The following is an 18,238-nucleotide window of genomic DNA, read 5'->3' as shown; positions in this document are numbered from 1 at the left end:
ATTCAAGATTCACCAGTCTCCTTTTAAGCATCTCAAGTCAGATGTTTGACATTTTTCCACTCTCTCAATCAATAAAGCTGCTGGCTGCTCTGGATTTCCCCCCTCTCCCTCAGAAATACCTCTTCAGTGTTAAAACTTTTAAATTTGAAGAATCACTGTCCTCTAATGCTGATGTTTTCAGAAATGGAATAACTTATAAGTAAGATTTTCTGCTAAAATGTGGTGTGGGATTTAGTCTGTTTGCTTTTAAGTTTAGTGGTTTTGTATATAAACATGGATTTTGGTCAGTCTTCCCCCTTCTCCCCCCTGACTTTCTCTGCTCTGTTCCTGTCTGCATGAAGTCCTTTACCACTGGGTGACACTGTTTGATAGGTCTTAACATTTGCAACAGTGAAGCCCTGAAGAAACTGTCCTCTGACTCTTTGGACTTGTGATTTTGAATCAAGGCTCAGTTTTCGTAACACCCACCATATTTTAATGTAGTTAAATTTGATTACACCAAACCTGCCCTGATTTTTAATTTAGTGGTCCAAACTGACTGGTCTAGAACACTGATGGTGGTGCACTGTAGCTGCAGGGAGTATAACTTGATCTTATTTGCTTTTCTCATCTTAAAATCTCTTCCAGTAATGCATAATTTCAGAATCACATATGGATCATTGTTGACCCATGTGTAAATAAATGGCTAGTTACCCTCTGGGATTAATCTAGTTGCAAACTGTGCTGTGGAGTACATTTCCAAAGAGGCATAATTTCAGTGATCTTCTCCTGAAAGTCATGTTTACTGTGGTGTAATAATTGCCTGCATAGTGTGTTGGTGAAAGCCAGATGCATATTCAGTTGCATGCCTTTGCTAGTCGTGATTTATTCCTTTAAAACAAATGGCATTAGATGAGATGGAGGGGAGGTCATGTGCACGACATGCTGCTGTTTTGCAGGAAGAAAGTTACTAAGGGTCTTTTTGATGAGAGGTGTCCAAAACACTGGGTCGTATTGCCATCAGAATGGCTTTCTGCATCCACAACTCTGTCTAGGGATTTCAGTAATCACAGGAACCTGAGCAAAATGAATATGGAGAATATAAAGGCCTTAATAAACATGCAGGACTTCTTGGGAAGAGAAGTGATGTAAGATGCATAGTCTGCTTTATTTGCTGTTGGTCTCAGATGGAACCGTGGTGTTACAGTGCATTAAGGACAGACTGGGATTTAGGGAAGATGGGCACTGTTCACAGTGCACTAGTCTTCATCCTGTGCCTTTCTGTCTTTCCCACTGCCTGTATTAAAAATTAGATGCTAAGTAGTTTCTTGCAGGGAAAGTCTATATCTGTGTTTTGCCCATGTCTGGCAAAAAGGGGATCTAGTATCTGCCTGGGGTGATGAACGAAGGTCTTCATCTCCTCTCCCAGTGCCCTTACAGCCCGCCTTGCTTGGAGACCTCCTGTTGCAATAGGAGGGGAGAGGCACTTGCTTTCTCTCATCTTCTACCTCTAATTAAACAGCATTGATACCTCTTCAGAATTTTAACTGAGCAAAGAAAAAAGAAATGCAACTATTTAGAGCTGGTACTTCCAGCTGGTTTCAGAGCTGGTGGCAGAGAGCTTCATCACAGATCTTGCAGCCTGAGGGACATTTCTTTTGGATTAATACAAATTCCTGTTCAGTGGGCCTGGTGATTTTAATGGAAGGTGAGGCTATTCTTACAGCCATTTGTGTCTTTCTGCATCTCTTTTCCAAGTAGACTGTCCTTACCAGCATTGCTCTTTAGCCTTCAGCCTCTGGGGGGGATCTAGGCTCTTCCCTTAGCACCCAAGACTTGACTGAACTTCAAAGCACAGGAACAGAGACTGCCTGGTGGTGGCTAGGTTGAACGAGAGCCATAAGCAGCTCTTCGCATTTGCTAGAACTGTAACAGTGTGGAGCACTGCCCCAAATTTTGCACTCTGTCTCCCTTTAGGTGTCGGTGCCAATGCAAACATCTTTAAAATGACCCTCTTTCTTCTGTTTTCTCATCTACTGCATGTTTTATCTGTGCTTTGTTGACATTACACTCTTAGCAGTACTTAAGGGAAGACAATGAGCATTAACTGGATTTCCTTGAGATTTGCAGCAGTTTGGTTCATTTTAATATCCTCTGAAGTGACCATAGGAACAGCTTTGGTAGCCAGCAAGCTCTGCATCTTTCCATATCCTTGATGTCACTGAGATTGCTTTGGATTGCCCTGATAAGTGAGTGGTTCCTGAGAGAAGTCTACATGGTCTGTCAGTCTTGTTGGCAGCCATGGAACTAATGAAGCCATTAACTGATGATACCCAGTGTAAGGCAGGTGCTGTGAGTTAAACTGTCCTGGCATAGTATGGACAGAACTTTTTCAGTCTTCCTACTTAATTTTGTCTGCTGGGATCTGAAGATTTTGAGGTGCATGACAGGAAGCAACGAGATGGGTCTTCAGAAGCTTGTGGTGGTTCTTAAGATGCTCTTCTCTTTTATGTGCATGAGCTGGGGTACACAGGGATGAAAAAACCTGCAAGGCTGGAGCCATAAATGAAAGCCAGATGCTTGCCAAAGGGTTTAAAAGTCTTCATTTTGTTTGAAGAGTAGTAGTGTAGTAAGTAATCTGGTATCAGGGTGATATTTGATGACTGATCCCTATAGCACAGTAGGTACATGCTGCCCTAAACATGTTTGAGGTAGGTGAAGACATTCTTCTGATCTAGAAGCCAAACTTTGGTAGCTGGGAAGTGCAACCTTTTTGAACAAAGCGTGAGGGGCTGAAAGGAATTGCAGCCACAAGGACTTCTCTGGTCCTTCCCTCTTCTGCAGATAGGCTGTGTTTTGCCATGATCCAAACCCCATCAGCCCTTTCAGCCCTGAAGGATGTGTGAATAAGAGCCAGACTCCTTGGATGGTGGCTGGCTTGAGCATCTTGGCTGGAAAGAGTTTTGTATTCAGTTTTCAGCAGCTCTTACTTTGAATTAAAGGGTAAACTGTGGGAAGTTATTAATGATATCTGTAATCAAGGATTAATCAAGTTAATCTCTCTAGTCAAGTGCCTCAGTGCACTGAGAGCATGTAGATAAAAATGATAGCAGTGGTGAGCCTTCATGTGCAGGCAGTGCTGAGATGGTGCCTGGAAAGCACACTGCATTTAAGTAGCTCTTTTGCTTTCCACCCAAGCTGGCCGATGCGAGGTGGTGCTGGTCATGAACATCTGAGCAGAGACAGGCTGAAGAATTTTTATTCCAATTCCTCTCAAAATCAGAAGCGGGAGAGTAAAACCATATTTCTTCTGCAAGAATGCCTTTGGGTTACTTGTAACAAACCACAAGTCTATGTGGTAGTTTAAAGAGCTAAAAATGTAAGTCTTAAAAAATAGCATTTGATGGTTTACAACAAAGCTCAGAACAGATGTTGAAGCTTTTTTGCAAATAAAATCTTCTCTAGGAAGCATTCAGTGTTGGAGCTCATGCTTCTGTGGAAGACATTAATTCAAAAATTTATTAAGGCAAAAAGGACATAATGTGAATCTAGCCTTAATGTAGCATTTGGATCCTGGACTAGTCTATTATTTTGACATTCATCGGTATTTTTAGGCATTTATTTGTCTGCTTTTTAAGGGGCCTCAACTCTACCTCTGCTTTCACAGCTGGAAATTACTGCAGGAATAATTTGAAAGGTGAAAATGCCATATATATGTACAACAATATAAATATATGATGCCTCACAGGAATTTTTACATGCAGATTCCATATGTAGAGAGTGATTTCTGGTATGAGGAATACCAGATAGAAAATAAATGCAGTTCCCTAAATGCTATATATAAACACGAGGGTTTTTCTGGCATGATCTTCCCCCTTCTCGCTGATGCCATGGGAGCCCTGTTGTAGAAAAAGCTCTGGCAGCTGCTGAATCCGTAACCTGGTGGTGTTAAGGAGATCTACTTTGAATCTGTTAAAAACACTAGTGGCTGGCTGTAGCTCTGTGTGTGTGTGTTTCCAGTGTTACTACCATTAAGGGACTTTTGCTGAAAAAAACCCTTCTAAAGATAGAATAAGACGTAAGTAACATTGGAAGCAAACATGTCTCTTGGATATGTTCCCCCAAATGTAACTTGCACGCTTCTGGCATGCCTCGGTTTAGTTGTATCTATTCAGAATGATCTACTCGAAGGGTCTCTTCCATTCTCCCTGAATTTAGTTGCACTCTAAGGAAAATAAATCAAAGAATTGCAAGTATGTGACCACTTGGTCTTGGCTCTCCAAGACGGGTACTGGCTTGGTACTTCATGATTGCTCTAAGAGCATCTTTGTATCTGAAAACATTAAACTTCTGTCTGGGGGAATACTTGAAGTTATTTTTATACAGAGGCATTTTCTTTGTCTAGTGGGATATTGAAATTGCTTTGCAGTTCTGTTTGAGGAGTTAAAATTCCTCTTCCATGCAGGATCCCCAATTTATTCTTTCTTGGTGAAAATCCACGTGTACATAAGAAGCCATGGACAAGGTCTTACTCAGGCAGGATGAGATACGGTAGATAAATGCTTTTGTGCTGCTTGTGCAGCAACAGCTAATTCAGCAAATGCACTGGGGAAGCACCTGCCAAATCAGCGGCTGTATTAAACTTGAGCCAAGCTCAGCTAAAACATCCTCTGAATCCAAATCTCTTTCCTTTGTTTTGGAGAAAGGTAATGGGGAAACACAGAAATATATTGTGTATTCTGAATTGGTCATGTAGGAGCAGATGGTTAAAAGAAGACTCTTGGATGCTCTTAAGGCAGCATATTCCTGCTAAGTGATTATTTGGATTATTCATGTCCCACTGTTGCACCTAGTGATGATCTGAAAGCAGCTTTATGGGTTGTGACTTTTATGGTGATGAGCACTAAAGACTCGTGGAATTAATATTTTTTTAATTGTTATTGCTTGAACATTGATTAAACTTTGTTTAAGGACTTTTAAGGGATTCTGTTATTAAGCTTGACTGGTTTATTGGTGTGAGCCTGCATCTCAGAAGGAAACTCTGGGGCTACACTGCCTGCTCTGTTCCCGTCTGCCGTTGATGTGGTGAATCCTTTTTGCCTCAGTTTCCTTTTTATGCAAAACTTCCCCGTGCTTTTGTAAATGTTTGCTTTGATAGGGTACAGGTAGAAATCACACTATCTTAATTGTATTGTTTGCATGTAGTATTACACTGTGACTCTGCAGGACTGGGTTGGTGGCCACTGGCCAGACTGAGGTTTTCAAAGAGTGTGAGAGGATTCGCTGAGTGGGAACTGGGTGCCCTGTTTCCCTGGCTCTGTTTGGAAATCCTAGCTGGAATCATTTGCAGCTTAATCACACGTGGAAAGCGTCTTCAGTTCCCAAGGGAGTTTTATTTATTCAAGTTTGCTGCTAGTAGAGTTCATGTTACATTAGGAAACCACGATTCCTGACCTCTGAGTTTTATGAATACGTGTTTCTAAAAATAGAGATGGGACAGAAGAAAGAAAAATAGATAGACTTCATTTTAAGGGCTTGCTAAAAGCAAATCAGTGTGCTGCAAAATATTACATCAAGCTTTCTGAGAAATCATTGAGTCAAATTGTTTTTCAGGAGCTTGTGCTAAAAGAATAGTACATTGTTTATGGCAGTTGTAGGGTAATTCTGTGTTTTTCATCTTCACCTAAGCAAATAGAAAATGTCTTGACGAACCAGCAGGTTATTTTTGGATTTACTTTAACAGGGAGCTGTCAATGATAAATGCCTTCTAGAAGACTTGCCGCCCCATCAATGTGATGGAACTGATAAAGGACTAGAGAAACCCAAGTATTTACAGAGCAGGTTTATTTTGGGTGGAGGTTGGATGTGTAACATATGAGTTGTTTTAGTTGTGATAAGCCTGATGTGAACACTGAGGAAGTATGAATCGTTGTGTCCTTATTTAAAAATAAAGAACTGTAGCTAGTTTGTTCATTGTCTATGGTAAAGAGAATAGACTTCCACGCACTTTTTATTAATGGCGTGTTGCTGTGTGGTATGTGTTGAGAAGTATGCAGTGGTTCAGGATTTTGAGGGTTTGGAGTTTTTTTATGTGGATGCAATTAAACAGTGAGGGATTTGAGATACGAGTTCAGCAAAGGGCCACGGAGATGGGCAGGGGGCCAGGGCGCAGGCGCTGTGGCAGAAGCTGAGGGACTGGGGCTGGCTCAGCCCAGGGCAGAGGCAGGGTTGAGGGGACCTAACTGCAGCCCACTGTGCCTGGGCAAGAGGATGGAGCCAGGCTTTTCACGGTGGTGCATGGCTGGAGGGTGAGGGGCAATGGGCATGAGTTGAAACAAGAGATTCATATGGGTGTAAGGAAAAACTTCACCACAAAGGTAGGTGAGCGGGGTTGCCCACAGAGGCTGTGCAGGCTTGGAGGACTTCAGGACCTTACTGGGTAAAGTCCTGAGCAACCCGGTCTGATCTTGTAGCTGTTTCTGCTCTCAGCTGGAGGTTGGATTAGAAATCTTCCAAGTTTCTTCTGACCTCAATTTTCCAATGATGCTGTATATTTGGCACCTGTGGTGATAGCTGGTTGCTTGATTGAAGCAAGGAGGACTCTGAAGGGGCGATGGGAGAAGTATTTTTATTGCACAGTCAGTGTCAGTAAGAGGTTTATGTCATGTACAGCAATATACTTACACTGTTTTGAACTGTGGCAATTTTTATATTAGTTTCAGAGGTCCTTGTGATAACTAGCACCCCCACAGGGTTCAAAACCAGTACATATAAACTTGCCTTGAAAAACTATTGCAGGGGCCGCCCTGAGAGCAGCTCACACTGGTAATCTGTTTCTCATCAGATTTGCTCCATAGAAACTTGGTGTGTGAGGTGCAGCACCAGTAAAGCAACATTCACATCATTCAAACAAAGAAGCTGAAAGGGCCATTCTGGGTTCGTTGGACACATTCAAATCCAGAGTGGCTTCCCTGCATCTGCGGAAAACTTTGTCCTGTTATTTGGCTGCTTCCTCTGTAAGCGCACATGCAGCCCAGTCACGGCAGTGGTGGTACTGTGCAGTATTAATGTACTGAAGGATTAATGGAAATCTCCACTATATCAAGCAGATTTTGAATCAGATCTGAGCAACAATGTGAGATTCCTAATGAAAGAAAATAGTTTAGGGATTAAACTGAGACTGAATTTAGACAGGTTTTACAGCCTGTGGAGTAAGAGAGGGAGGGAAGAGCTGGTAACAATGGGATCTAAATTAAAGCACATATTCAGCTTTTACTGGAAAATACATGGCAAATCCCAGTGATTCTCTGTCTCGTAGCCCTGTACTATACAGTGTGCAGCATTCAGCTGTTCTGCCAGTCAGACTCATGGAAGTCTCTTGCTTTTTCTTTCATGTCTCATTGATTTGTCTGTGTAAACCCACATGCTGTGAGAGTTTTTTTGGGGGGGCGTCTGTTTGAGGGGCCAGTGTTTCATCAAATTGATAATTGCAGATTCTGTGTGCAGGTTTTCACAACAGCGAATGGGGGCAGAATTGCTCTGAATGTGCTTTGTTTTGGATGCTGAACTCTTTGTGACTGAGGCTTTTTAATGGAAAGGGGTATGAATAGTCACATATAAATTAGTTGAAAACTATAGTTCACTTGTCAGCTGTTGATTAAAAGTGTTGTCATTTGGTGTATAGGTAAGTTTTCTATAGCAGGATAGGAAAACGCCACATTTCCAGATGATACAAGTCATCAAGACTTCATTGCCTTCAGATCAGTGGATTTCTGTGGATTTTCACTGGGTGAAACATGGAGTTTAAGAAACAACCATACCCAAGTGTTTCTCCTCTACCTTTCCGCTCAGAAATCTGACCCTCATCCCAGCAGCTGCAGATCTGGTGATTTCCACATGGAAGCTTTTGCTTGGTACAGTACAGGGCTTATCCACAGAAGGCATTTTCCCCATAGCTGACATGATACTGATGGCAGAAAATGAGAAATCGGTGTGGGTTTGGTGCACTTTCATCCTATTTAATATAGTCAGTATTTAAAATATCTTTAGGGTCTCAGTATTGTTGATCTAAAAAATGCTTCATCTGAGTAAGCTCATTAAAATCAGTAGAGTAAGCTCATTAAAATCAGTAGGGTTCTTCATGCACTTAACCTAAATTATTTGTCTAGTTGTTCTTAAAACAGGGGAATCTGTGTCTCCAAGTCCATAGGTGAAGACAGTTGGAGATGATGTTGTTGTGAAATTGCCCTCTATTTAAAAAGATGCTATGTCTGTTTGCTCTGCGAGCCTTTGTTTGCTACAGACAAAATTAATCTAGGAAAAGCATAACTGTTACCAATGTAATATGCTGCCTTTATGTTTTAATACATATTTAACAGGTCTTTCAATGTAGATTTATGGCAGTTTTCGGACTGTTTTACAGATACTGTGAACAAAGACACTGAACCCAAAGATCCATATCCTATTCCAAGAAAGATTATGGCTGAACCAGACTACATAGATGATGACAATCCTGAATTAATTAGACCTCAGAAATTAATTAATCCTGTGAAGTCATCCCGGAATCATCAAGATCTCCATAGAGAGCTGCTTATGAATCAGAAAAGGTAAGTCTAAAAATCGCTTGTGCCACCCTCCCACCCCAAACACACAGCTTGAGTTTTAGTTTCATCAAAATGACATTTTATCCAAAACCCTGTAGATACTTTGTGTTGATTCAGAGCTTGTAGATGAAAAGACTGATTCTTAACTGTGGCATTTATTTCTATTTGAATTTCAGTTGCTCTGCAAAAACTTCCTGAAAAAGGCTTCTCATTTTGTTTTTGTGAATACTCGCAAAGGGTCAGTTTCAAGAGGAAGCAGTTCAGTTCTCCCTTGTCACATTTCATATTGGTTACCTGACACTGTAGTTTGTCTTGAACTCTGAACTTTATCAAGTATTTGAAAAATTTTTACTATTACCAGCAGGACCATAAAATCAGTGGGTTTTCACCGTTGCCAGTGCACTGAGTTTATGAGACACTTTTAAATCAAAGAAATGATATATTTTATTTCATGTGAAACAGTTCTTTACTTACTTGATCTTTTTTGCAATGCAGTGTGATAGTCTGATGTCTGCTCTGCTGCTGCACAAGTGTCTCTTTGTATGTTATGCAAATGCTGCTTCCTCCATTCTGGGACGGGATGCACAGCTGTTACTCTATATATTGCTTTTAAAGATGTAAATAACCTGAACTTTGTATCATGAACTTCAGAGATACAAGCAGTTGGCCCAGAAATAGCTGAAGTTCTGTTATAAAATCTCTTCAGCAAGGGAGGACTCATTTAGAGATCATGTTAAGAAAATAACCACCAGATCACACAGTGGAGAAAGAGCCACCAAGCCTGTGAATGCTTCTCCCTTTAAACAGACAGTAACTGTGATATAAATTAGTGATTTGGTGTGTTGAAGCCACCCAAAATCGACTTCCCAAAGACAAAGACGTGGGCATCCACAAAACACGAGAGGAAGAGCAGTATTTCAGAGTGCATTTGAGAATAAAGTTGCTGGTAGCAGCCATTCAGACTTTCTGAGACCAAGGACCTTGATAAAGGAGAGGAGGAAACTATTGCTCTGACTACTCCAGCACAACTGGATTTGTCTGTTTGGCAGGAGGAGTCACATTATAAAAGTTCCTCTCTTTTCCCACCCTTCCCACCCCCACCCTGGCAGGGTAGTATTTTGAGGGGGGAGGGGGTCTTTTTTATGTGTGATAGCAAAATCCTCACAAATGCTAGGCTTAGGTACTTAATGCTAAATGAATTGCATGCACAATACAGCATTTCTTTAGTGAAGAAGTAGAAATGTTTTACAGAATGCCAACTGAATTGGAAGAAACTGGCCTAAATAGGTGTTTGTCCTATTTTTCGTTAATGGGATTAAACATCAAAGTCAGAGGAAGTGTATAGTCATTAAAAGAAAGATAGATGAAGTTTCCCAACTTAGGATCTTATTCTAAAGGATGTGGAGGCTGCAGTAAATTAAGGCTTTTTTTTTTTTTTCTTTTAAGTTTATGAAAGCATAAAGAACTTTTAAATAGTATGTTCTTTTCTTCTAGTAGAATATCCTGTTACACAGAGGAGTTCTGCAGCCCTCAGTACCCACTCTTCTCTTCCAGTGATTTTGATTAGCTGGAGCTGTAAATTTTAAATCCTTATTTATTGGTGCAGAAATGAAATACTTGGAGAGTTTTTACCAGCAGAAAAACTGGTATTTTTGAGAAGAGGGTTATTTTTCTGTGCTTTGTGTCACTTTGCTAGCTCTGATATAAGGCTTTTCAGTAATGTAAATATTAGGCTTGTGTTCTATTTTGTTATGGAAAACTGTCATATGTATGGAGGACTGCTCTTATAGAAGTCAGCTTAACACACACCTTATTTTATTGTGAAGACTTAGTGTAGGCACCAACAGCTTCACTTTTTGACCAGTCAGCTCTGAACAGCCATTTCTGGATCTTAGAAGGTGTTAGCCAGTGCTGGTTCAATCCCTGTCCATGCCTACTGTGAGCAGCATCTGTAGGTTCTTGCACTGATGTAGTTGTTTACTTGGAGAAATGGTAGTTGTTTTGGGCAAACAAAGATCCAGGTAGTGGTACCTCAAGGCACTGGTCACTTACCTTAAACCATTTTTACTTATTTAGGAGTAAACCTCAGCTCTGCAGGGTATTAATCCTGTCCCTTCCAGAGGTTTTAACCCTATCAGCTCTAACTTGTGTTATAGCATGCTTTGCTTACTCTAGATCAAAGCTTTAGGATTTTTTTATTTAACAAGAACAATCACTAAGAGGTGATACAAGACTTCCAGTTAATCCAGCAGCTGTCTGTTTGTTGCTTTTCCTTTTTGCATATGAGAGTGGAAATAGGATTGACATTACAGTGGTTCTGTTACAGGTCTGACTACCAGCCCCTCTTCATTAGATCCAGTAGTGGTAGTAGTAATAAAAAAATCACTCCAGCTTTTCTCTGCCTCACTTAATCTTTATGTGTTAAAATGTAATTAAAATAACATGAGACATAAAATATGAACACAGTCTTGTAGCTTCTGTGGCATTCAGGCCATGACATCTATTATGAGAAATAGGGAACAGCATTTGGCGTTGCTAAATATTTGATTTTGCTGTCAGGGTATGTACAGGGATAGTGTGTTGCATAATACATGGAGTCATTCATAGATGTCACCGTAAAATGGCATTTTAATGTATTATTGGACATGCTATCAGATATGCGTATTACGGAAGAAGTAGGCAATCAGATAGGTAGCAAGTAGGGAAGGGTAAAGATAGGCTTTCTGAAAGCTTATTCAGATTATTGAATTTCTTAAAGTTGAAATAAAAAAACAGCTGATGTTAAACTTAGTGCCAGATGTTTTCATGTAGTAGTCTTCCCAGGGAAGGTGACACTAACAAAGACAAATTTCAGATCTTTCTGCTCTGACTTAAGTGATGCTAATATCTGAATAACAGGGAGAGCTTTGAATCTTACAACAAATTTTGAAAACATCATAGCATAACAGAGATAAAAGAAATAGCTGAAGTCACAAAACTAAGTAGGAGTGAGTGTGTATCTGTGTGTGCACGCCTGTATAGAGCCATGCATCTTCCCAGAGAGTAAGCTTTCTCATTTTAGAGTGGTTGGCTTGGAAAGCAGTTTGTGCTGAACAGACTCGAAACATTCTGTTGATGTAACGCCTAAAGTGTTGTGAGAGGGAGAATCCTCCCTTTGCCTGGATTCCAAGGTGACTGCAACTTTTTTATTCCTGATTTTTGTTGTCTTAGCCTCTTTGTGATTTTGAGTAACGCCTGGGACCTCTCACTGGAAATAGTTTTGCAGCCAGGCATGGGAAAAGCTCTCATATTCTCAAGGAAGGACAAGAACGCATGATTTCCAGGAGGAGTGTGACAAAATCCAGAAAGAGACCACTTTTAGGTCTGTCCATGCAAGCTTCTATGGGCATAATACCCTGCATAGGAGTGTTTGAACACAATCTGTCCAAGTTACCGGCCAGCAAGGGAAGAGTCTTTGTCCAAAATTTGTTTCTAGCTCTGCTAGAGTCTTGGTTTGTGATGTTTTTTTAAATCCGCTCTTCTGGAATTGAGAGAATAGAGGGAAGAGTAAAGGTGGAAGTCAAAACAGTGAATTATACAGGAGAAATACGAGCATGCACATTAAAGGGAAGTTTATTATCCTCAGTAATAATAGAGCTTAAATTCTAGTTTAGGTTTTGGCTTACAAACCAGGCAAATGTCTGCATTTTTTTTCCTTGTAATGAATTATTTCTGTTCCAATGTATCTAAATAGGCAACTACTTGATTTTAGAAAATCTGTCTACAATTCTGTGTCAATTTCTGCTAATTAAAACTGATGTCTTTCTTCCCTGTCCTGCTCCCCCTTGTGTGTGTGTGTCCCCCATTTAATTTGAAGGGGTCTTGCACCTCAAAACAAACCTGAGCTACAGAAGGTGATGGAGAAAAGGAAACGAGATCAAGTTATTAAACAACAAAAAGAAGAGGAAGCACAAAAGAAGAAATCAGATCTGGAAATAGAGCTACTGAAACGGCAGCAGAAACTGGAGCAGGTGAGGTGGGGATAACACTACCTTTGCACATCTACATCTGAGCTATTCACCCGAGGCTCCCTTTGCAGACAGGAAAGAAGCAGCAGCTGAATTTTGGCACAGTTCCTCTGATCAAATGCAGATATCTTTTTTAGGATGAGTCAAACCACACTTGACAGTTAACTATTTGTTGTCGCTTACTCTATAGGAACTGTGTATAGTGCCTGCCTTTGGCCAAATGAATCCTGCACCAGATGACAGGAATGTGTGTGGAGCACTAAACGTGTTTAACCATGGAAACTGTGATGAATTAGTCAACTTTTGTAGTCTTAACTATTAAGAGATGATCCACTAAGAATAGCTGTTAGGTTATAGTGAGTCAAAACTTGTAGATACTTAATGAATAATAATAAAAAAATAATCAATTGATTCTTTCTCCTGGGTTATGTAAGAAATTAGATGACTTTAAAAAGATCTTTCATAACTTTAAAATGTGTGAGCCCATTGAAATTTTCAAATGAAGGAAAAGGTCCTCAGGCCCCGAGTACGAGGATGATGTGGAACTGAAGTTCATTGTGGTGAACCTTACTGCTAGGCGCAGGGCCAACCAAACGTGTCAGTGCCTCTTAACACACTTCCTGTACCTGTGAGGAAGTATCTCTACAGTGAAACACCTCATCAAAACAAGTCACTGTGCATCAAGCATTACATTTATTTTTAAATAAATGCTTTAAGAGGTAACTCCTGTTTTTCTGAATGGAAATCAATTAAGCCAAATAATTACTTTATTGAAAATGAAGTGTGATTCAATCATTAGTTAGGCTTTGGGGATTCTGTTTTAGCTTTTGTGTTTTTTTTTAATTTGGCTTAGAAATATTTTTTGAGGGAGTAAGCTATTGTATTTTTAAGTGTATCATCCTGTCACTTTTCCTTTCTGATCTTAAGAGCCCAGCTTCAAATGGTTTGGATTGTGGGAAGATTTGGTTTGAAACTGAGCCATCCAAGGACGTATGTAGAATAAAAAATTCTGTTATAAGAGGAAAAGACTGCCCATTGCAAACAATGTTGTGACTTTGAAAACATCATAAGAATGGCATTAATTGACAACACGACTCATAGAGGAACATTGTCATGATTTATGGCAACAAGGCACGTCCCTTGCCAGCGGGGGGACAGAGACAAAGGAGAGATTATTTAAGTGAGCAGTATGTTGTCCCCATTAATCAGGGAGGCCTTGGTCTATTAAAAAAACCAGCTCCTTTCAGGAGCTTTTGTTAGTTTTCTAAAGGGTTGTTTCTTCCTTTCTGCTGATTTATCTGCCTTCACTGAGGATTGCTAAGCAATCCGTATTCTGTGCGATGTGTAAGCCATGTTCTGTATGGACACTGTATAGCCTTGCCTCATAATGCAGAGTGTCTAACATCACATGGTAATTGCGTGCCTGCATGGGCAGCAGCTCCAACTGGGTTTAAAAAGTTAGTGAATAGGCTCTCAGAAATTAACGACTAAGGGCTGAGGAGGATTTTAATTTTTTTTAATTGCTTTTTGTGGTAGACAAAACAGATACACCAAAAATGGTTCAAGTTAGGTAGAGAAAAACATACCTAGACACTCAGCAATAAATTCTACCAGCATGCCCAGTAGTGGCTGTTTGCATGTGTTCACCCACAAGGCAGATTTGTCTTTGTCCCGTTGTAAAAGCCAGAGGAGGGAATTATTATTGTTTTTTCGATGAAGATCAAGAATCTCTTAAAAAATGCTTCATCTTGTTCTCATGCCGGGGTTGCAGAGTTTTTGTCCATCTGGCAAAAGTGGACATCTGGAATGAACCAGAGCCAAGGATTTGAAAAGGTTGATCGTTCACGAGAACAGATGCTTCCAAAGAAATGCAGCTTTATCTTTTCCATGAGAGAAAGAAAGGAAACAGTTTAAAGAGTTTTGCATGGCCAGTTATTGAAACCTTTAGGTGTTTGTCTTGTATTTCGATGATCTGGTTTTTTTATATATATATTATTTATTTATTTATTTTTTACATGTGAATCCTTTTTAAGCTGGAACTGGAGCAACAGAAGATACAGGAAGAGCAGGAAAATGCGCCTGAGTTTGTCAAAGTCAAGGGCAACTTGAGGAGGACGGTCCAGGAAGCCACAGAAGCGCCAGACTCCTAGAGCCAGCGCCTGCTAAGACTTCCAGCTTTCCTGCAGAGAGAGGCTTTTGCAGGTTGTCTCAGATTTGCCCCCCAAGAGGGGAAAATAACAGCATCCAGCTGACACTTACTGAAGATGAGATTTTTAATTCCTGGGATGTGTGGATTAAAAAAGACAGTACCATAAACAGATCGACTTGCCAAATGCAGTCCTGAGATCAGTGGATAAGGAGTCTGTCAGTTCAGTGTCATGGACCAGTCTGACGTGCTTACTCAGAGATTTGAACCAGGGATACTAGAGAAACTCCTTCAGTATTGCACTGCTTTATCTCTTGTGATCCTAGTTTAGTGGAGATACACTGATTGTATTTTGCTTTAAAACAGAACAAAAATCTTCCTGTGATATCTTACGAAGCTTTGCTGTGCAGGTAGATTTCCTCCATCTAGACCTACAGCCTGTGTAGATCCCACAATAATTTGTGTTTAATTGGATTTTTTATGAAATCTGGGAAGATACAAGGTATGTTGATCACTGCTGCCCATCCCTGCTGGGATAGGCAGGTGTGGGCAAGATGAGAATGCTTAAAATTCACCAGCAGTGAAAAGTTAAGCAGCCTTAAAGCCCATTTCTCCCTGTTTGGCATGTAGAATTTGGGCTGTGAAAGAGCAGGAATCTGATTAACCTCTCACCAGGGAGAATCCAGAGGCTAATTTATCTCTGTCTCTAAACTTACACCCTTTTGTACAAGCCTGTGCAGTGCTACATGTGAATTTACCTCTCAGTACAAAATGACCTGACTTCTACTTTTTGTGTTTTGAGATCCTGCTTACTTTGCTGTTGTGGCCTTTCTCCGCCAAGGACATGATGTTAATTAAGTACAGTGTTAATACATTACACGGTAGTGTTTAAACTCATTTGCTGGAACTGAAATCAGGAATCTGATCTGCCATCAGTTCCCTCTCTTTGCTTGCAGGAACTTGTTGAACTTCCTGCAACAGAGCAGTGTTTAAGCCAGACCAAACTGATCATTGGAATCTACTGAAATGGATTTTTTTTCCCTAAAGTGAGGCATAAAATGAAATTCATTTTATCCCATCCTTCCTTTGGCCTCAAGAAAGGTGTGTGTTACCACTGAGTCTTAGGGTCCAATTACGTCACCTTCTGCCTTTCCACAAGTTGCCCCTGTGACTTGCCATTAAATAAAACATTTTGCTCAGCTTGCACAGGGATGGCAGAATCTGATCCTTCATGCTTATGACTACTAGTTATCCAGAAAAGCCTGGAATGAGGAGGAGGGAACAGATTATCATGTGGGATTATAGAACTGGATTCTTACGTGGTGCAAATGGGTACAGATATCTTCTGAATCTGGGGATAAATCCTTATCTTGCTTGATTGGCACAGTCATAGCTCTCACTGAAGCTGTGTTCACCCATATCAGCTGAGGATCTAATCCTAGTCTTTGCCTTAGGATACTAACAAAATAATTTCTACTTTGTAATTACATGGGACATAACTGTTTGAGAACATTTTTTATTAATATCAAGAGTGGCGTGTTTGTATTGTAAAGGTGGTGGAGGGTTTGTTGCTTTGTTTTTTAGTTCCTTTTGCCTTTCCTGTAAGTATTGAACATTTAAAATAGAATTTCAGCATAGCACTTGGAACAAAATGCTCACAATTAGAAATGTTTCCTAGATACAGGCTTCAATTTGTCAAGATCCAGGCATTTTTTATCAGGACATAATCAGATTGAGAGTAAATTGAATTGTGGTAAGTGTATTGCCATTGATTTAGAGTTGCAGCGTGACTCATGTCTAGAAGATTAAAAGTGAAGATGGTCTACCAGACCATTCAGATTATGGACATATAAAAGACAAAGGCAAAACGTAAGACTCTTCCATGTATTTACTCAACAAAGGAACGCCCTGGCTGTTGCAGGTTCTTCCCTTCTTCCTTCCCTTCTCCTGGAAGGAGGGGATCTTCCTTTCTGGCAGCACATTATTCAAACGCTTGCACTGATTGGGTTTGTTTCATGTTGTTGAGACAGCACTATATATGAGCCCTCCCTGCCACGCTCATGTTTTATCTTAGCTGCTCTCAGCCTACCAAACTTCATGCCTCTTGGTTTCCACTTCACAATTAACCTTCTGCTCAGTATGGAAGAATCTAGAAGTTGGTGGGGAAACCCTTCTCTGGCTGGAGCAGACCATTGCTTCTCAGCCATTTTCCCTTGGTGAACATGGCAATCCTACCATGCATGTGCAGTGGAATGAAGTTGGTGTAATCCAAATGACACCAGAGTCGGTGGGGACGAGGACCTCTCTTTGGCTTCAGTGAGTGTGTTGGATTGGGTGCCTCAAGGCTGAAGGCATTCTGCTTTCTCTCCGTGTTAGCTTGTGATTCAGGGTAGAGTTTCTCTTTCTGAAACACAGGAGGCCAGAAAACTCCCTTGTACATACAGCGTGAAGTAGGTTTTTGTTTTCAGTTGGAATTAATTCTCTGTGTGAACAGAACATCAACGTGTGTGTTAGAACATCTTTGAATCCTGCTGATCCTTTAGTCTAGGAATCCCAGCCACCTTCTTGTCAATTGGACAGGCAAAAGCTTGTCTTTAAAGTCAGGATTGGGCTAGAATGGGCAACCCTTGAATGGGTGGTCAGCTAGTCACACCACAAGTGTCCTGTGCGGCTACGCAAGTAAGAAACTGCTTGCCAGTGAGCGTAAGCAATTCCTGATCTGCCCTTTAGCTATATGAGTTTTGAAGCAATCTGGCAAATACTTCAGTGATTTGAAAATAGCTCACTTACCACTTTGTACTTTTTTTAAAACTCTTGCTTTTGATAGTATAGTAGTAAATTTTTTAGCATTTTTGTGGCTTTAACCTTCTGTTAATATCTGCACTTGTTTGAGTGTACATATATAAATATATATAAATATAAAAAGGGAGCCTTAATGGATTTGTTTTCATAATTTAATATTTTTTGTATTTGCTCTTGTATAATTGTTTTTAACGAAAGGTATTACGAAAATGAGGGTGGAACACTTAGAACCAAAGTTATGCTTAATAAAATCTACTACATGCTTGGCATTTGCGATGGTGTCTGTCATGTCCTGCCAAAAACAAAACCTCAGGGACTGTGCTGAAATATCCAAGTTATTTAAAATTCTGCAGTGCAGGGGGAGGTATCAAGGTCATGATGACTTTTACTTCCTTAAAACTGCATCCCTTGTTTGTATATGCAAAATTATCGGCAAATCAGTTGGCAGAAAAAGCTTGTTGTGTCTCATAGTCTTATTATCTTTCAATTATTTTTGATGCAGAAAAATTTTGAAAAGATTATGTAGCTGTTCAGCTAGTTCAAGGTGAGGCAGAGCATGAAGGAAAAGTTGTGATGGAAATCAAATAATTGTGGAAATCATTCCCTATCCTGCTAACTTCATCAAAGTGCACCAGGAAAAATTCAGCCTTGGAATTGTTAGCATTGCAACAATTCTATCCTGAAAGAAAGTGAGGAGTAAT

At 40.3% G+C, this 18,238-nt stretch overlaps 1 protein-coding gene across 4 annotated transcripts in view; it reads left to right on the top strand.

The window, feature by feature from the left end:
* The window catches only part of FAM107B (family with sequence similarity 107 member B), a 57,810-nt gene extending 40,004 nt beyond the window's left edge, over positions 1-17,806 (top strand). For 3 of the 4 annotated variants that reach the window (XM_080391742.1, XM_080391740.1, XM_080391739.1), the window contains 3 exons: positions 8,402-8,585; positions 12,439-12,592; positions 14,623-17,806. In XM_080391742.1, coding sequence (XP_080247868.1) covers positions 8,458-8,585; positions 12,439-12,592; positions 14,623-14,739 — 399 coding nt within the window. In that variant the 5' untranslated portion in view covers positions 8,402-8,457 and the 3' untranslated portion in view covers positions 14,740-17,806. Of the gene's footprint in view, positions 1-8,382; positions 8,586-12,438; positions 12,593-14,622 lie in introns of all 4 variants that reach the window. The other variant, XM_080391741.1, reaches the window with a different exon arrangement.
* The last annotated feature ends 432 nt before the right edge of the window (positions 17,807-18,238 follow it).

Source organism: Falco punctatus (genome assembly GCF_963210335.1).
Source record: "Falco punctatus genome assembly, chromosome: 6".
Classification (NCBI taxonomy): Eukaryota; Metazoa; Chordata; class Aves; order Falconiformes; family Falconidae; genus Falco; species Falco punctatus.
The sequence above is the reverse complement of the archived record's forward strand: the minus strand, read 5'-3'. Positions and strand labels throughout refer to the sequence as shown.